Genomic DNA, 14,815 nt, shown 5'->3' with positions numbered 1-14,815 from the left:
GAATCATTCTTCTCTCCTGGCCTCCCTCCTCTATAACCACATGTCAACTGTCCTCTGCTTGCCCCACAGCTTCTGGATATGTGGGAGGCCTTTCAGTTTGAGAGAAGCCAGGTTTCAGAGTTCCTGCTCAACAAGCGACATGCCATTGTGCCCAGGCTGCAGCAGCTAATGGCAGCAGTGCTGGCAGAGCTGGAAGGGCTGCTAGCGAAGGCACTGTCTGGTCCCTTTATGGATCCTTCACAAGAACAGAGGAGCACCGAGCAACAGCTTGGTGTCTTAGAGCATCAGTTCCTGAATATACTCAGTAACTTCAATGCCCTGTGCTATGCCTACCACACCTTCACTGGTACTGATCGTCTCTGTTTTCACTCTCATCCTGGGATGGACCCTCCCACTAAGATAAGGGTCGGGACTTGGGGTCTTGTGTCTACTGTGATCCTAAGCAAGCCTTGAGAATCATATACCTCTCTTGGTCTCTCTTACAAACAAATAGCGGAGGACCAAAGCCTCATTTGTTACATGTCTCTAGTGTTATGCTAGTGGATACAGGGAGTTCACAGTCTGGAAGGAAAAGCAAACAGCATAATGTTTCATTCGAATGTGATGGGGCCAGGGGTAAATGCTGCTGGTTCAGAGGAAATGTGTACACTTACTGTAAAAATTTAGCCTGTGTTTAACCATGGTCAGCCTTGTCCTATTCTCAGCAGCAGGTCATAGATAAGAATAGTCGAGATAAGACTGTGATGTGGCTGCTGACTGTCTCCAGCCAACATATCTAGAACAAAGACTGATGAGAGTTTTGCTCTCCCACAACAGGAGATCAGGACAGCTGCTGAGCCGAGGCTAGCTTTCTCCACAGGTGTACAGCTAGGCTGGTTCCCTTCTGCATGGGCTCTTTTCCCATGTTCAGTCTCTTACCTCCTGAAAGGGTGCATTGCTTCTTAGTCAGCTATCAACTGGGCCTTTTGGCTAGCTAGGGTAGGCAATGCTCTAGAACTTTATCAGGAAGTTTCTTTTCTTTGTGCAGAGTATTAAGAAGCCTTCAGTCTATATTCTAACTGATGTCAACCACAGACTCAACCCTTCCTGTCAGGAGTTTGGATCGGTGGTGGAAAAGCAGGGTAGAGGACTCAGGCCATGCGCCATGTGGTGTTAGGCCCAGGGAACTGCACAGCAATGTGTGCACTTCTGTCCCCGACTGAATAACCATCCTCAATCTCTGAGCCTTCATTCACTTACCACTCATTCAACACTCATTTGCTTAGTGTCTATGTGCTGAACTTAACGGACACCGGCAAATGAAGGGCAAACCGTCTTTTGTGATGCAACCAGCGCTGCAGCTAGAGAAGAAAGATGATAAATAATAATCAGATATAACTAAGTGACATAGCACGTTAGAAAGTGACAGGTAACGACATAGGGGAGAAAACTCCCGATGGGATAGTCTGCATGGGCCTCATGAAGAAGGCCCTGGTGCAGAGAGCACTGGAGGTGGTGATGGTGTGAGTGGCGGTTCTCTGTGGCAGGTTTCCTATAAAAAGGTGAAGGGCAGGTCAAAGGCTCTGGCAACAGGGAGTGTACCTGGTGAATATCTGGGCTACGATCAAGTCCAGTGTGGCTGGGACTGAGTAGGTGAGTAGGGTAAAGAAGAAGCCCTCTTAGTTTACCACTGTGGTGTTTCCTCAGGAGTCCTTTTTTTTTTTGAAATCATTGTTCTTTGGGTGGCTCCACTTCCACTGTAGAACTGAGAGATTTACAAAGTCACACCTCAACTTTTTTTTCCTGGACTCGTTCACTGCGGGCTTTTGATTGGTCCATTCCCCACAACAACCCAAGTCTCAGCCGGCCATGTTCCGTAGGGCAAGCGAATCCTATGTCTCTGCCCGCTTGTGGGACCCGGCCTATAGTGCTGCAGCAGCGCATCTGGCGGCTTTACCGGATCATCTCTGAAAACTTCAGCGAGTGGAAATGTGTGACTTTTAGCAAGGTGCTGACACTCCTGGGAGTTCTGGCAGGTGGAAGTGGGAGCGTGTCAGACTGACAATGAGCTCTTTTCTATGCAGTTCAACCTTTCTATGGCCCGGGAGAAGTCGGAAGCCTGGCTGACTGAGGCTGCAAGGCTCAGCACAGCCCTGGGGCAGCAAAGCCCAGTGCTACAGCGCTGTATGCGCATGCTAGAGGAGTTCCGAGCCTACCTGCCCTTGCTCATCAAGCTGGGCAGCCTGGACCTGCAGGAAGTTAATACCCAAACCCTCTTGAGAGGTGTGTTCTCTTAGAGACGGAGAGGGATGGGAAAAAACAGTGTTTGGAACAATTCCCTGCTGCTCCTGCTAGAAACATTGTTCGACGCTCCTCTTTCCCGCATATGCTAAACTCATTTCAACCAGGGAAACACTTCTCTGTGCTTGCTCATTGCAACACTGGGTCCTCTCAACCAATGGGGATCAGTCTCCAATTTGGGGTTGAATTATGACTTGGACCTTAGGCTCTGGGTTCTTGGTTCTGGGTTGTACTCCTGATCTTGAACTACAGTCCAAGCTGGTCTGGGCTCAAGGTAGAAATGAGCTCTGGGGTATGACCTCAGTTTAGCCATGTGCTGGGTGTTGTTCTGACTGGTCTATTCTATTCCAGCATTAGGGCTGGGTGGTCTACAAAGCTTGGACCACGTCACACTGGGCCGGCTGCTCAGTTGTCCACTGCTGGAATTCGCAGACCGAATCAACCAGGTAGGGCTCACAAGAAGGAGCGAGGTGGTTGGAAAGAAAAATGTGTACTAAAGCCAGCCAAGGCCTATAAAGCAGTCCCTGGGGTTGTAGAATCAGTGGGTGGCTTGGAGGTAAGAGGGAAGCTGGGACTGGGTAGGAAGAGTCCCTGTGCATCTGCAGATGAGGTTCTGATGGGCAGTTCCAGACTCTTATCTGACTAAATGCTTCCTCTGGTGGAAGGAAGGAAGGGACAGCCTCTAAGCTGTGGGCACAAAGACCAACAAGTGTCTGCCAATGTTGACAAGGCTGACTGGGGTATTGTCTATTCAGGGGAGGCCATTAGGAGGCTCAGTGGACACAGCAGTACTGGGCCAAGTGTTAATTTATAGTTTGCTGCTGCTGCTTCGAGCACATTACTGAAGCCTGCTGGTCCCGCTCCTCCTTTATCACGGAGACTCCTATTCTTCAGGCCCCAGGCCCTGGGTTCTGCCTCAGACCCAGTCCTCAAAGGCCCTGTTTTAAGGCTGTCCTTCCTGAGCCACTGGCCAGTTCTGGTTTCTGAGACATACCTTTTCCAGGTCTGGCAGTGTGATAAAGAACGAATTCATGCCCAAGAGATCCTACAGCACATGCAGCAGTACTGGGAGGGGCGCCAGCTCCGCCTGCTCAACTTCATCCTGCAAGTGCCCTTCAAGCCCCCAGCCTCGGAGCGCTCCAAAAGGCTAGCACTCCGAAGCCCCCAGTGGGAGTTAGTGGGCAAGGATAGTGGCACCTTCCTCCTCTCAGGTGAGTCTCAGCTTTATGAAACAATGAATGCTTCTGGCTGAAGGCTCTTTTCATCTACCAATTCCTGTCAAATATGGCTCCTGTAGTCAGGTCCCGTCCTTAAGGGTAACCTGAGGTAGCCGCGTTCTGTGAAATAGTATCTTCCAAGCTCTCTTAGTATCTCAATCTTTGCAGGAGCTCTTTACACACACGTTCCTTCTTCTACTCAATGCCTGGCTCCTTCAGCAAAGTTCCTTTTCTGGCATACTAGAAAACGATTTTCCATACCAGTGGTATATATATATCAAAAAACAAGCTGCAGGTGTTAGCTCTCTTTCTACCAAGTAGGTCCAGAGCGTTGAAATTAGGCCACCATGCTTGACAGTGGCAGGTGCCTTAAAAAATGATTTATTTCTTTACTTTATGTGAGTACACTGTATCTGTCTTCAGACACACCAAAAGAGGGCATATGATCCCATTACAGATGATTGTGAGCCACCATGTGGTTGCTGGGGTTTGAACTCAGGACCTTTGGAAGAGCGATCAGTGCTCTTAACTACTGAGCCATCTCTCCAGCCTTGCCCCATGAAACTCTATCTTCTAACTCCCTTTTTATCAGATATTCTCTGTATTTACATTTTAAATGTTATCCCCTTTCCCACCAACTCCCATACCCCCTCCCCCTCCCATTGCCTCCATGAAGATCCTCCCTCTCCCAACCTCCCTCTCCCACCTCAGCACCTTGGATTCCCCTACACTGGCACCTTTTTACCAGCTGAGCCATCTGGCCAGCCCTAAGAAATTACTCATGGGGCTGGAGAGATAGCTCAGTGCTTAAAAGTACTTACTGCTCTTTTGAAGGACCTGGGTTCAATTCCCAGCAGCACATGATATCTCACAACCATCTATAACTCCAGTCCAGTAATCCAGTGCCTTCTGCTGGCTTCCACGGGCATCAGGCAGACAGATAGACAGACACACACACACACACACACACACACACACACACACACACACACAAAACATCTATACATGTTAAATAAATACATCTTTAAAATTTTTCTTGTTATTTCTTTTACCTATCAGTTCTCTGTCCTCTGGATTTTACCCTGCTGATTTTATTCTTTGCTCATTCATTCATCCATTCATTTGTTCATTCATTCATTTCATTCTTTCTTTTTCTCCCAGTTGACAGATGAAAACTCTATTGGACATGAGTCACAAGCCAAGCAGGGCCTCCACCTTATTTGACCTCCTTCTTTGGGATATAGGTTGTTGATGTAGCTACACTTGTGGCAGTTGACAGCTTGGGTTTGCTGGCAGGCATAGCACTAGCAGCAGGCTGTGAAAGATGTACTGGATGAGCTAAGCAATGCATCCCTCAGTGAGGCCACCACGCAGGCATAGCACTAGGTGGAGGGTGTACTCTTTCCGGATGTTGTAGGCAAGGGCAGCCATCCTCCAGAAGCTTTCAGCGATGTTAGCCGCTCCTGGCTAGATGGAACACTTTTCATGTCTTGGATCTTGGCTTCTACCATCTCCATGGTGTCAAGGTGTCACTGGGCTTAACCTTGAAGGTGATGATGGTCTTGCATATCAGGGTCTTCAGGAAGATCTGTATGTCTGTCAATTGGCCACCTTCTTTTATTTTTAGTAAATTCATGGGCCTCCTTTGTGCCAAACAGATATATCTGTACCTTACATCTCAGTGAGAAACTGACAATATTATACATTTAAATGCATGATAGAACACAATATTGAGGTGTTGGTGGCTTTTAAATAAGTGTTTCCTGCAGTTTTCCTCTTAACCCAGCTATCTCTCAAGTAATTGAGATTGGACTATTACATTTATCTACCAAGCTTTAAGGACACAACAACTGAGCAATATTACTTTATTTTAACCCTCTAAATTAATCTGGCCACCTCCCAGTAAAAATCACAGTGAGACTTGCATTTGGGCATAATATATACATACATACATACATACATACATACATACATACATACATACATACATATATATGTATATATATATATATATATATATATATATATATATATATATATATATATATATATATACATGATCAATTCTATATCTCATGGTGTCTCCTGGAGTCTCTCCCCATGGTGGATCCCCACTTCCTCTCACTCCCCCCACTCTCCAACCCTTTTCTTTCCTCTGCTCAGTCACTGGGTGATCAGCTTCTTTGCTGACCAGTTAGGAAATAACTGGGAGCAATGTACACAACATTAAGATAAGAGATTCTCAGAATAAGGGTTGCAAACAGGTACCAGGACAGAAAAATGAGCATTTGAGTAGTACAAAGATAAGCTTTACACAGTGCACAATAACATTATGCCTACACTGAGGACAGTAGGTAAGAGGAGAGCAGCTCAAAGAACCAGAGATACTAAGAGAAGTACAACCTAGACAGCCGCCTCAGGTTAACTTTTGAAGAAGTAACAGTTTGTCAGACTTGCAAGGTGAGAAAAGAATGCCTTATAGAGAACAGCATTTTTACAACTTAGGGGAAGAGAGGGCTTATTTGGCTTATCAAGAGGAGAACCAAGGGACTGTTCTATCATCAAGGGAAGCCAAGGCTGGACACGGTGGGTATTTATAGACAGGAACCAAAGCAAAGACTACAAAGGAATGATTGTTACTGGCCTGCTTCCTCTGGCTGCCTCACTTGTATAGCCGAGGCCCACCTGCCTTGGTAAGATGCTGTTCACAGTAGGCTGAGCCCTCCAACATAATTAGCATGCCTACAGATTAAGGTAATTCCTCAACTGAACTTCCTTCTTCCAGATGTGTTGAGAACTGAATGAAGCTAAATATGACAAAAAGGCATCCAAGATGTGTGGGAGTTGCTAGTAGAGGAGAAATTCTCTTACTGAACAGAATTGGTATCAAACCAGTGACTCCAAGAAGTTAATTAAATATATAATTATGATAAGTAGGTAAATAGGACTTGAGATTTTTATTTTAGCTAAAACATATGCACGAACATTTACATGCTAACATTTTGTTCTAAGAACAAGAGCTTTTTATCAGCTCACCTCTACCTAAGGCTTCTGTGGTTTGCTTAGAAACATTTTTTCGTAAATACTCCAGTAGTTACCACTCTGTTAGATTAGATCATTTAATTAAAATTGTGACATAACTCACACAAATAGGTTTTCAAGCACACTCATTTGATTTGCATTTAATCGGGCATATGCTTTAATTTGGAGCAAAGTGTGGGACCTTCCAAACAATAGCTTGAAATTTATAATGTTTGGTTGAGTTTCGATCATTAGACAGTATCATAGTAGTGATTTGAATATGCAGTGTATCCCATAGGCTCATTCATGTATTAAGATTTTGATTGACAACTTTTGGGAAGTGGTTGTATCCCTTGATTTAATCCCTTGATAAATTCATAGTGCAATGGCATTGTTGGATGGTAGAAAGTAGGGGATGAGACCTAACTGAAGAAGTAGTCCACTGGCAATGTGTCTTTGAGAGCCACACCTTGTTTTGGCTCTTCCCATTTCTTATTTTTGCTGTTTCTTGGGTATCATGATGTAATCTGCTGTGTTTACGCTCCCCACCATGACTGGCGAACCCTTTGAGATGATGAACTAAAACAATTCTCTTTCTCCTTAGTTGTCTATGCCAAGGAATTATAGCAACAGAACTTTATACAGTCAGTATGTCTGTGATATAGAGGACCCTCCAATTCACTGAGACTAGAGACAGGAAATGGGCACATCAAGTTAGAGAGCTGAGATAATGCAAAAGAATATGGAGAATGTTTTGTTGTAGGAAAGTGATAAGGTCAGCTTTTAGTTCAATACAGAAAGAAGCAAAGAAACAGAGATGGGAGACAGCTGGTGTAACTCAGGTGAAAACCAATAACTGTGGATGCAGTGAGAACGACAGTAGTGGTGGGAATGAGAAGAGTAGATGCATTTGGGCTACTTAGGAGTCTATCTGGGCAAAATGTGTCGGCAGCGCAAATTTCTCACAGGAGGAGGCTATGCCTTTTCTATTATAATAGCAATCCTTATGCTTCCATATGCAGAATTTGGTTTGGAATACCTTTCCTTTCTACGTTTCCAGAGACTTCTTTTCACGCCTCTCTTCTTTAGAACTAATCATTTTCAGTATTGACTTAAACATAATAAGCCAAGACATCTGTAGTTAATACTTAGACCATGACTCAGAGGACATCTCTTCCAGTTTTGACATGAGCACTTATTTTGTTGATTTTTGATCTTTTTGCTTGTGTTTGCCTCTGGTTCCACACTTTGTCATTCTTCTTCTCTTTGTTCTATCCTACTTCCCTGTACCACCCTTAAGTTCCTCTGCTACTTAAGTAATTTTTAAAAACTTGTGGGTACATACCATAGATAGTTTGGTTCGTAAGCCACCTCTAAGTAGAACTTCAGGTAACAAGTGGAGTCCTCCAATCTTCACTAGAGTTCACAGTCCTTAGCCTACTTTCTGTCTAGTCTTTCCTCTGGCTCAGATTCACACAGAGTACCGAATGCTTGCATTTCTCCCTACGGGTTTTCTCCTTTCTCTGTACTAGGTTTCTGTGTCAGCTCTGGGTGTATTAATCAAGGACCCATTTTGTGGTTGCCATGCACCATGAAACTAGTGACCTCACTTGTTTGAATGAGCTCAAGATGATGAAACCTTGTGTATTTTAACTCTTACACCAAGAAGACATGTTCTTAAAGGGGTGACACTACTCCCCAACTTAGATTCTTAGTAAAATAAAAGCAAGGACTTATATGAAAAGAATGTTTTGAGACCAAGGGCTAAAACTGTGAGATTGAAAATTGCAGAGCACCAAGGCACTGATTATTTCTTCAGTTCTGATCAGCTCCTGTACCAGGGGTCTAATCAGGCCTATGTCTGCCTCCCTCCTGAGTAGACCAGAGCCCCATCTAAAAAGCCTTCCTGAAGCAGCTCCACTCTCCAGGTAGCCAGATAGGAATTCCAGACCAGTGTTATTTCCCGGGACATCGACACAGCGGCCGAGTTTATTGGTGCAGGGGTCGTCACAGTTGGTGTGGCTGGATCAGGGGCTGGCATTGGCACAGTGGTAGCTTGATTATTGGCTATGCCAGGAACCTGTCTTTCAAGCAGCAGCTCTTATCCTGTGCCATTCTAGGCTTTGCCCTCTCTGAAGCCATGGGACTCTTCTGTTTGATGGTTGCCTTCCTTGTCCTCTTCCCCATGTGAAACTCCATGGGGTCACCCAGCCATATCTGCTGTTTTGACTCCGTGCCAGTCCTATCCACATTTCTCTAAACCAAAAGAAAGAAAGAAAAGGCTATTTCAACATCCAAAATATCCCCCAAGGGATGTTTTTTTTTAAGTTTATAATATGTTGGCAGACATAGCTAGGTTAAGACTTTACACAACCTCTTTAACCTTCCCAAGGTCAGATGGAATCTGAGGTCTGGAGTATAAAGGAAATGAGACATATGAGTTGTCAGGTAACTCTAGAGAATTTTAGTCTGCTCCATATTCCTTAGACAAGTACTACAAATGGGCCTTAATGCTCCTCCATTCAGGGGCCACTTACAGGGGGATAAAACAGAGGACCCAAACTATTCCAATATTGTTTTCTCTAGAAACACTCTGAGATGAAGATGCTGAGTGTTTTCTTTCAAATGTGTGTATTTATTTAGAGAGTACTACATCTATTCAAACCAATCTCTCTCTATTCTGTTGTTAACCCAGGTATTGTCTCTCCCTTACTTAGGTCAGGTCTCACAAAATTGTGAACTCTTTACATGGCACCAAGGAACTAAGTGTAAAATCAACAGAGACACATTTGGTCTCAACTTTTCTACCAGGATATCAGTCATCCCAGAATGGGCATTCATGCTGAATGCATACTGTGTAGGGACTTGGATCTATATATCCTCTTTCTAGGATGAAGAGAACTTAAAGACTGTATATAGAACTAGACAAGAATGACAGTATCTAGCAGGAGAAATCAGCTGCTTATAGTTGGCCTATAGTGCCTGTTTTAATGTATCAATTCTCTACCATATCATCTCCATGGGATGTTGCAATCTCAAAGATAGAAAGTGTATTGAGGTAATTACCTCTCCTAGAAGGTCAAGATGTAGTCTTTTCTTCCCTAGCCCCTGCCCTTGACTCACTTGGAAGAGTACCAGCTTAGCTGAACTTTGACAGTGCATCCTTTTCTTCCTTAGACTACAGCAGCCTGCAAGATGCCATCCAGAACAGTCTCCAGGCACTGTTCAAGATCCTAGCCATCCAAAAGTCAGGACAGTTGCATAAAATAGCTTTAGAGTGGGTGACCATCATGTATGGCCTGGGTGAGTACAGGGCTCTAGTTGGGTGGACGGGTGGAATATGATGTGGACTGGCCCAGAGGATGGCGGGTGGATATTGGATAGAAGATGTAACTTTCCAAAGGTCAGATGAGAATGTGGGAAGACAAAGTGTTTTTCTAAGATAGAGTAAGGACTCCCCAGCTTCCTTTTGGTTCAATGAGACCCGGTCTTTATTTCTAGTGAATGCTTTACTCCTCAAATAAGGTCCTTGGGTTCTGCTGAGCAGCTTGCTTCTATTGGGCTAATGGGTAATTGGAGAGGTCAGGCGTATGCTGGACCCCCTCGAAGGTATCAGAACCATAGAATATCTCTCAAATATTTCTCTGACTGCTTAACACAGGTGCCCTGCTGGAGGTGTGGGTGGCTTTCCAGCAGAAGTGGATTTTTCTGAATAAAGTTCTGCATGAGATGAAGATTGAGTTTCCTGCTGCTGAGCTGGTAGGGAAGGGAATTAAAGCAGACTGGGCAAGCACTCCTGAGTATCTGGACTCTAGATGAAAGGGTAGAGCTGTCACATTCCTCCTCACTTACTGCATCTCTTACCACAGAATGCTCGTTTCAAGGTCATGGATGATCAGTATCGGACTCTAATGCGCATCTCTGTGGCTGACCCAATGGTTCTGTCACTTATAGTGCCCAATACCAAGAGGAGCCCTTACTTCCAAGGCCAGCATCTACAGCAACTACTGAAAGCAGGGTCAGTAGAGCTGGAGACCATCATCATGGCTCTGGAGGATGTCCTCTATGGGGTATGTGCCAACTTCCCCCGCCTTTTCTTCCTCAGTGACAGCGAGCTGGTGGCCCTGCTGGCTGCTCCTCTAGATACCTGTGAGGCCCAACCATGGGCACAGCGCTGTTTTCCTTCCATTAAAGCTGTGAAATTCAAGTTCAAATCAACTGATAAGAAAAATGATAACCAGGATTCAAGCTCAAGTGCAGAGACTGTGGAGACAGTTTCTGTGCTCGGGGCATGTGGAGAGGAAGTGAAGCTCCTGAAGCCCCTTCCTCTACATCCAGATCTTCCTAAGTGGCTAGCCTCTTTGGAGACATGTCTGCGGTTTGTAATAGTGAACCTGCTGCAGAGCTGTGTGGCCACCCGCCTTGCTCAAGGCCCATCCCTTATTAAGGCATTGAAGGCAATGCCTCAACAAAGTCAGGCGTCCATGCAATCGTATGTCCAGCACTGGCTAGATGCAGTCCAGGTTTTTCCATGGCAGTGCGTACTGGTGGCAGAGGAGATAGTGTGGAGAGCTGAGATGGAGGAGGCTTTGCTTGAGTCAAGGACTATGCGCCTGAGTTCCACACATGTACACAATCTTGAGGTACTGGTGCAGTTTATACGGTCTCAGAGGAGCTCTAAGAATAAGCAACCTCTGCCTTCTGTTCGCCAGACTAGTCTATTCAGTGCCCTGCTGGTCAAGGCAGTGACTCATAGGGATATAGCACAGCTCCTGGAGAAGAACCAGGTCAGTGATCTGACAGACTTCCACTGGGTCCGGCAAATTAAGTATCACCTGGGTTCATCTCACTTGAACCTCAAAAGCCCCCTGCAGTGTCTTATGACTATTGCATCTACCGAGAAGCCCTCTGCGTCACCAGCTACATGCTGGATAGATGTGCTTGGCCGGTCTTTCATGTACAATTATGAGTACATGGGACCCAAGCTGGGGCCTCTACCTAGCCTGCTGCATGAGCGGCAAGTATTTATTCTCTTAATGGCATTGAATGAGGTGGCCTATGGGGCCCTACTGGGCAGGGATGGTCTGGGCAAGGCAGAAACTGTGAATAGCCTGGCATGGACCCTGGGCTGCCAGCTGGTAATAATGCCCTGCTTGCCCCAGATAGAATTCCGATGTCTGAGCAATTACCTGAATGGTGCCCTTCAGGGTGGGGCCTGGCTGCTATTAGAGAATGTTAACCAACTACCTTCTAGCCTGCTCTCTGCCCTGGGCCAGCGTCTGGATGAACTGCACCATCTTTATGCCCCACTATATCAGAAAGCTTCCAAAAACATTAGTACCATAAACCCTACTAAACACCTTCTCCTCGGTGCTGGTTTCTTTGAGAAGCATCAAGTGTCCATGCGTCTTGGCTTTGGCTGTTTCCTGACATTTCATTCCCTGGGTCCTGATGTGCCTGCCAATATGCACCTGCTACTGCGTCCTGTGGCACTGGCGCTGCCTGACCTGCAGCAAATGGCAGAGCTGAACCTACTGGCAGCAGGGGTTCGGGATGCCTCCCGAATGGCTACTCGCCTATCCAAATTATTTTCCCTAGAACGTGAGCTGGTGTCTGGGACCCTGCCCAGCCGCTTGCCACTGCTCAAGCAGGTCCTGGAAAACACAATAGAGACACTAAATGCATCCAAAGAAGAAGACAAGTCCCAGCAGCCCAACACTCCAGTTGCCTTTGAGGAGGCTGCCCTACTGCGTGCCCTGTTGCATTCACCACTTTTCAGCATTCTTGATGGGCTCCGCCTACAAAAGCTCCAAGAACTTCTCTGTGGGGTTTTTCCTAATGCTAGACATGTGCTGGCAGAGCCTGTGTCCCATAGACTGATGAAATCAGTAGTGGTAGAAGAGCTCGAACAGTTAGGCCTGTTTCCTAACCCTAATACACTGACATCTCTGGAGCATCTCAGTCAGGCCCTGAGACGGGCCTCTGGCATTCTGCTCCTGGGCCCTGCAGGCAGTGGCAAGAGTACTTGTTGGAAGAGCTTATTTAAGATTCAGAATCGGCTGGCAGCCATGGAACATACCTCAACCAAGGGTTTCCAATCTGTGGAAATTGCCCATCTCTATCCTAGTGTACTCAACTCCCGAGAATACCTAGGGTGGTCAGAAGGTCCCTCCTGGCACTATGGCATCTTTCCTAAGCTCCTCCATGCTGCCCCTTATAGTAAGAGTATGGGCTCAGAAGAGCAGTCAGAGGAATTCACCGGAATCCAGCAATGGATAATATGTGATGGGGCCCCTAATCATGCATGGCTAGACTCCATCAATTGCCTCCTGGCTGACCCTCCCCAGCTGAGTTTCCCAAATGGTCAACAGATAGCACGACCCTTAGGTACCTTTTTCTTGATAGAGGTGGCAGAGGCAGCAGGCATGTCTCCTACAGTGTTAGGCCGGTGTGCTCTTGTCTGGTGTTGTGGGGAACAGACTTGGCAGTCCGTGCTTAATGTTTTGATGGCATCTCTGCTGCATGAATACCAACTACAGGAAGAGACAGTCACTGAGCTCAACCACTTAGCTAAAGTGCTGGTACCTTCAGTACTCCGGTTCCTTACCCACATAGGTGCCAGTTCTCAGCTGCAGGTACATGGACATCAGGCTGTTTGCCCAGGTGTGGCAGAAGTCACCAGCCTGGTCCGAATCTTGCATGCTCTACTTGACCCCCATCTACACTTATTCGAGGAAGAGGGGCCACACAGCAAAGGTAGGAAAGTAAAAAGGTTGGCTTTTGAGGGAGCTGGGATCTTAAGGGTAACTGGGTTATACCTGGGCCACAAGCATGGGTTCCTTGGTGAAGCTGATCCAGGGAACGAAAGGTGAAGAAAAGTAATGTAGCCAACCTCTGTTCTTCCCTCCATCTTCCTTTTTCCTATGTGGATTCCTATTCTGACCTTGACCATTGCAGAGGACCTTAGTGACAGTGATCTTGTGACCCAAAACTTCAAATCTTCAAAAAGCAGGGTCCAGTCTGACCATGTCGGAGTGAATAAAAACCACAAGAGACATTTGCTGACTATCAGCAGCTTTCTTTATGCCATAATCTGGGGCTTTGGAGGCCACCTTCCCTCCAGGTACCATGAGAGTGGGAGGCATGGTGTACAAAGTGTGGAGGCAGACTGACCTGGGGGAACTAAAACTCATGAGATGATGTTACAGTGGGGACATAGTGGAGTATATGAAAGTCATAGATGGAATGTTTATGACTGTCTTTTACCTGTGTGTCCTCTGAGCAGACACTGGCCCCTCTTTGATGACTTTATGAGGAAGTCTATTAGTTCCCTGTCCAACTACCCTGAGCCACCTCCTGCAGCCTTGGTGTTTGATCTGCATGTAAACGTTGAAGATGGGACACTGGTCCCCTTCGCTGGCCAGTACCTAAGCACCCGTGTCAGTGGAAGTCTGGGTTCTTTCCAGCCCTCTTCTCAGGTATGAGGACAGAAAATACCTTGGATTGAGGCTTAAGAAACTATGCTAGAGGGTAGTGAATATTTGCGATCTTCCCAAGACCCACCTATGCCCATACCCTTGATAGTTCCACAATTACAAGAACATACAACCTGTTTTTTAAGTATGGCTTTAAGGACAAGTTCCCTAAACCTAATTTCTGGCTTGTTTGTAGTCCTATCTAGAGCTGTCATACTAAGTCCCGTTCCTTGCCTGCAGACTGAACAGCTTTTGTATGTGGTGGACCTGCTTCTGTCAAATGGACAGCCAGTGCTGCTTGCTGGAGAGATAGCAACAGGGAAGTCAGCTTTTGTGGAGGTGTTGGTGGAACCAAATCACCCTACCATTCACAGCCCTATTCACTCTGCTTTAAATTCTACTCACCTTCGTCACCTGCTGAGCAGAGGAGTCCATGGCCAAACACAAGCTGGTTCATTTCTTGGGCATTACCAGGACTTCAAAGGCTCCATCCTTTTCCTAATGGAAGATCTGCACCTGGCTGCTTTTGGTGAGGAGATGGGAGGGGAAATGAAAGGAAAGCTACTGTCATCTCATACTAAATCAATGCCAATGTTCATTGATTTAAACATATGCCTGCAGATCAAATGATGCCAAACAAATCAAATTATTGTCTCATTGTACGTGTTCTCTCAAAGCTTCACCCACAATCTCTTTGCTTTGGCTGATAATTTCTATCTCTAAATCAGACAGCTCTCTTAAACGCAGACATAATTATCCAACTACTGATTGTACATCTCTCTCTACCTTTGAGAGCTTATTGGGTCCTCATATCCAGTCCTG

General features: G+C 46.0%; 1 protein-coding gene and 1 pseudogene across 2 annotated transcripts in view; both read left to right on the top strand.

Annotated features, from left to right (window-relative positions):
• The window catches only part of DNHD1 (dynein heavy chain domain 1), a gene marked incomplete at both ends in the record, with an annotated part of 69,089 nt that overhangs the window by 24,586 nt on the left and 29,688 nt on the right, over positions 1-14,815 (top strand). The window contains 11 exons of the mRNA XM_080911471.1: positions 70-346; positions 1,860-1,987; positions 2,064-2,262; positions 2,632-2,726; positions 3,284-3,491; positions 9,696-9,821; positions 10,180-10,277; positions 10,388-13,274; positions 13,476-13,641; positions 13,804-13,996; positions 14,234-14,522. Coding sequence (XP_080767597.1) covers positions 70-346; positions 1,860-1,987; positions 2,064-2,262; positions 2,632-2,726; positions 3,284-3,491; positions 9,696-9,821; positions 10,180-10,277; positions 10,388-13,274; positions 13,476-13,641; positions 13,804-13,996; positions 14,234-14,522 — 4,666 coding nt within the window. The remainder of the gene's footprint in view (positions 1-69; positions 347-1,859; positions 1,988-2,063; positions 2,263-2,631; positions 2,727-3,283; positions 3,492-9,695; positions 9,822-10,179; positions 10,278-10,387; positions 13,275-13,475; positions 13,642-13,803; positions 13,997-14,233; positions 14,523-14,815) is intronic.
• LOC308416961 (ATP synthase F(0) complex subunit C1, mitochondrial-like) lies at positions 5,830-8,709 on the top strand (annotated as a pseudogene). The gene is made up of 2 exons: positions 5,830-5,847; positions 8,310-8,709. The product of its transcript is annotated as an ATP synthase F(0) complex subunit C1, mitochondrial-like (transcript).

This window comes from Micromys minutus (genome assembly GCF_963924665.1).
Source record: "Micromys minutus genome assembly, chromosome: 2".
NCBI classification, from domain to species: domain Eukaryota; kingdom Metazoa; phylum Chordata; class Mammalia; order Rodentia; family Muridae; genus Micromys; species Micromys minutus.
Note: the sequence above shows the minus strand (reverse complement) of the source record. Positions and strands in the feature narration are given on the sequence as shown.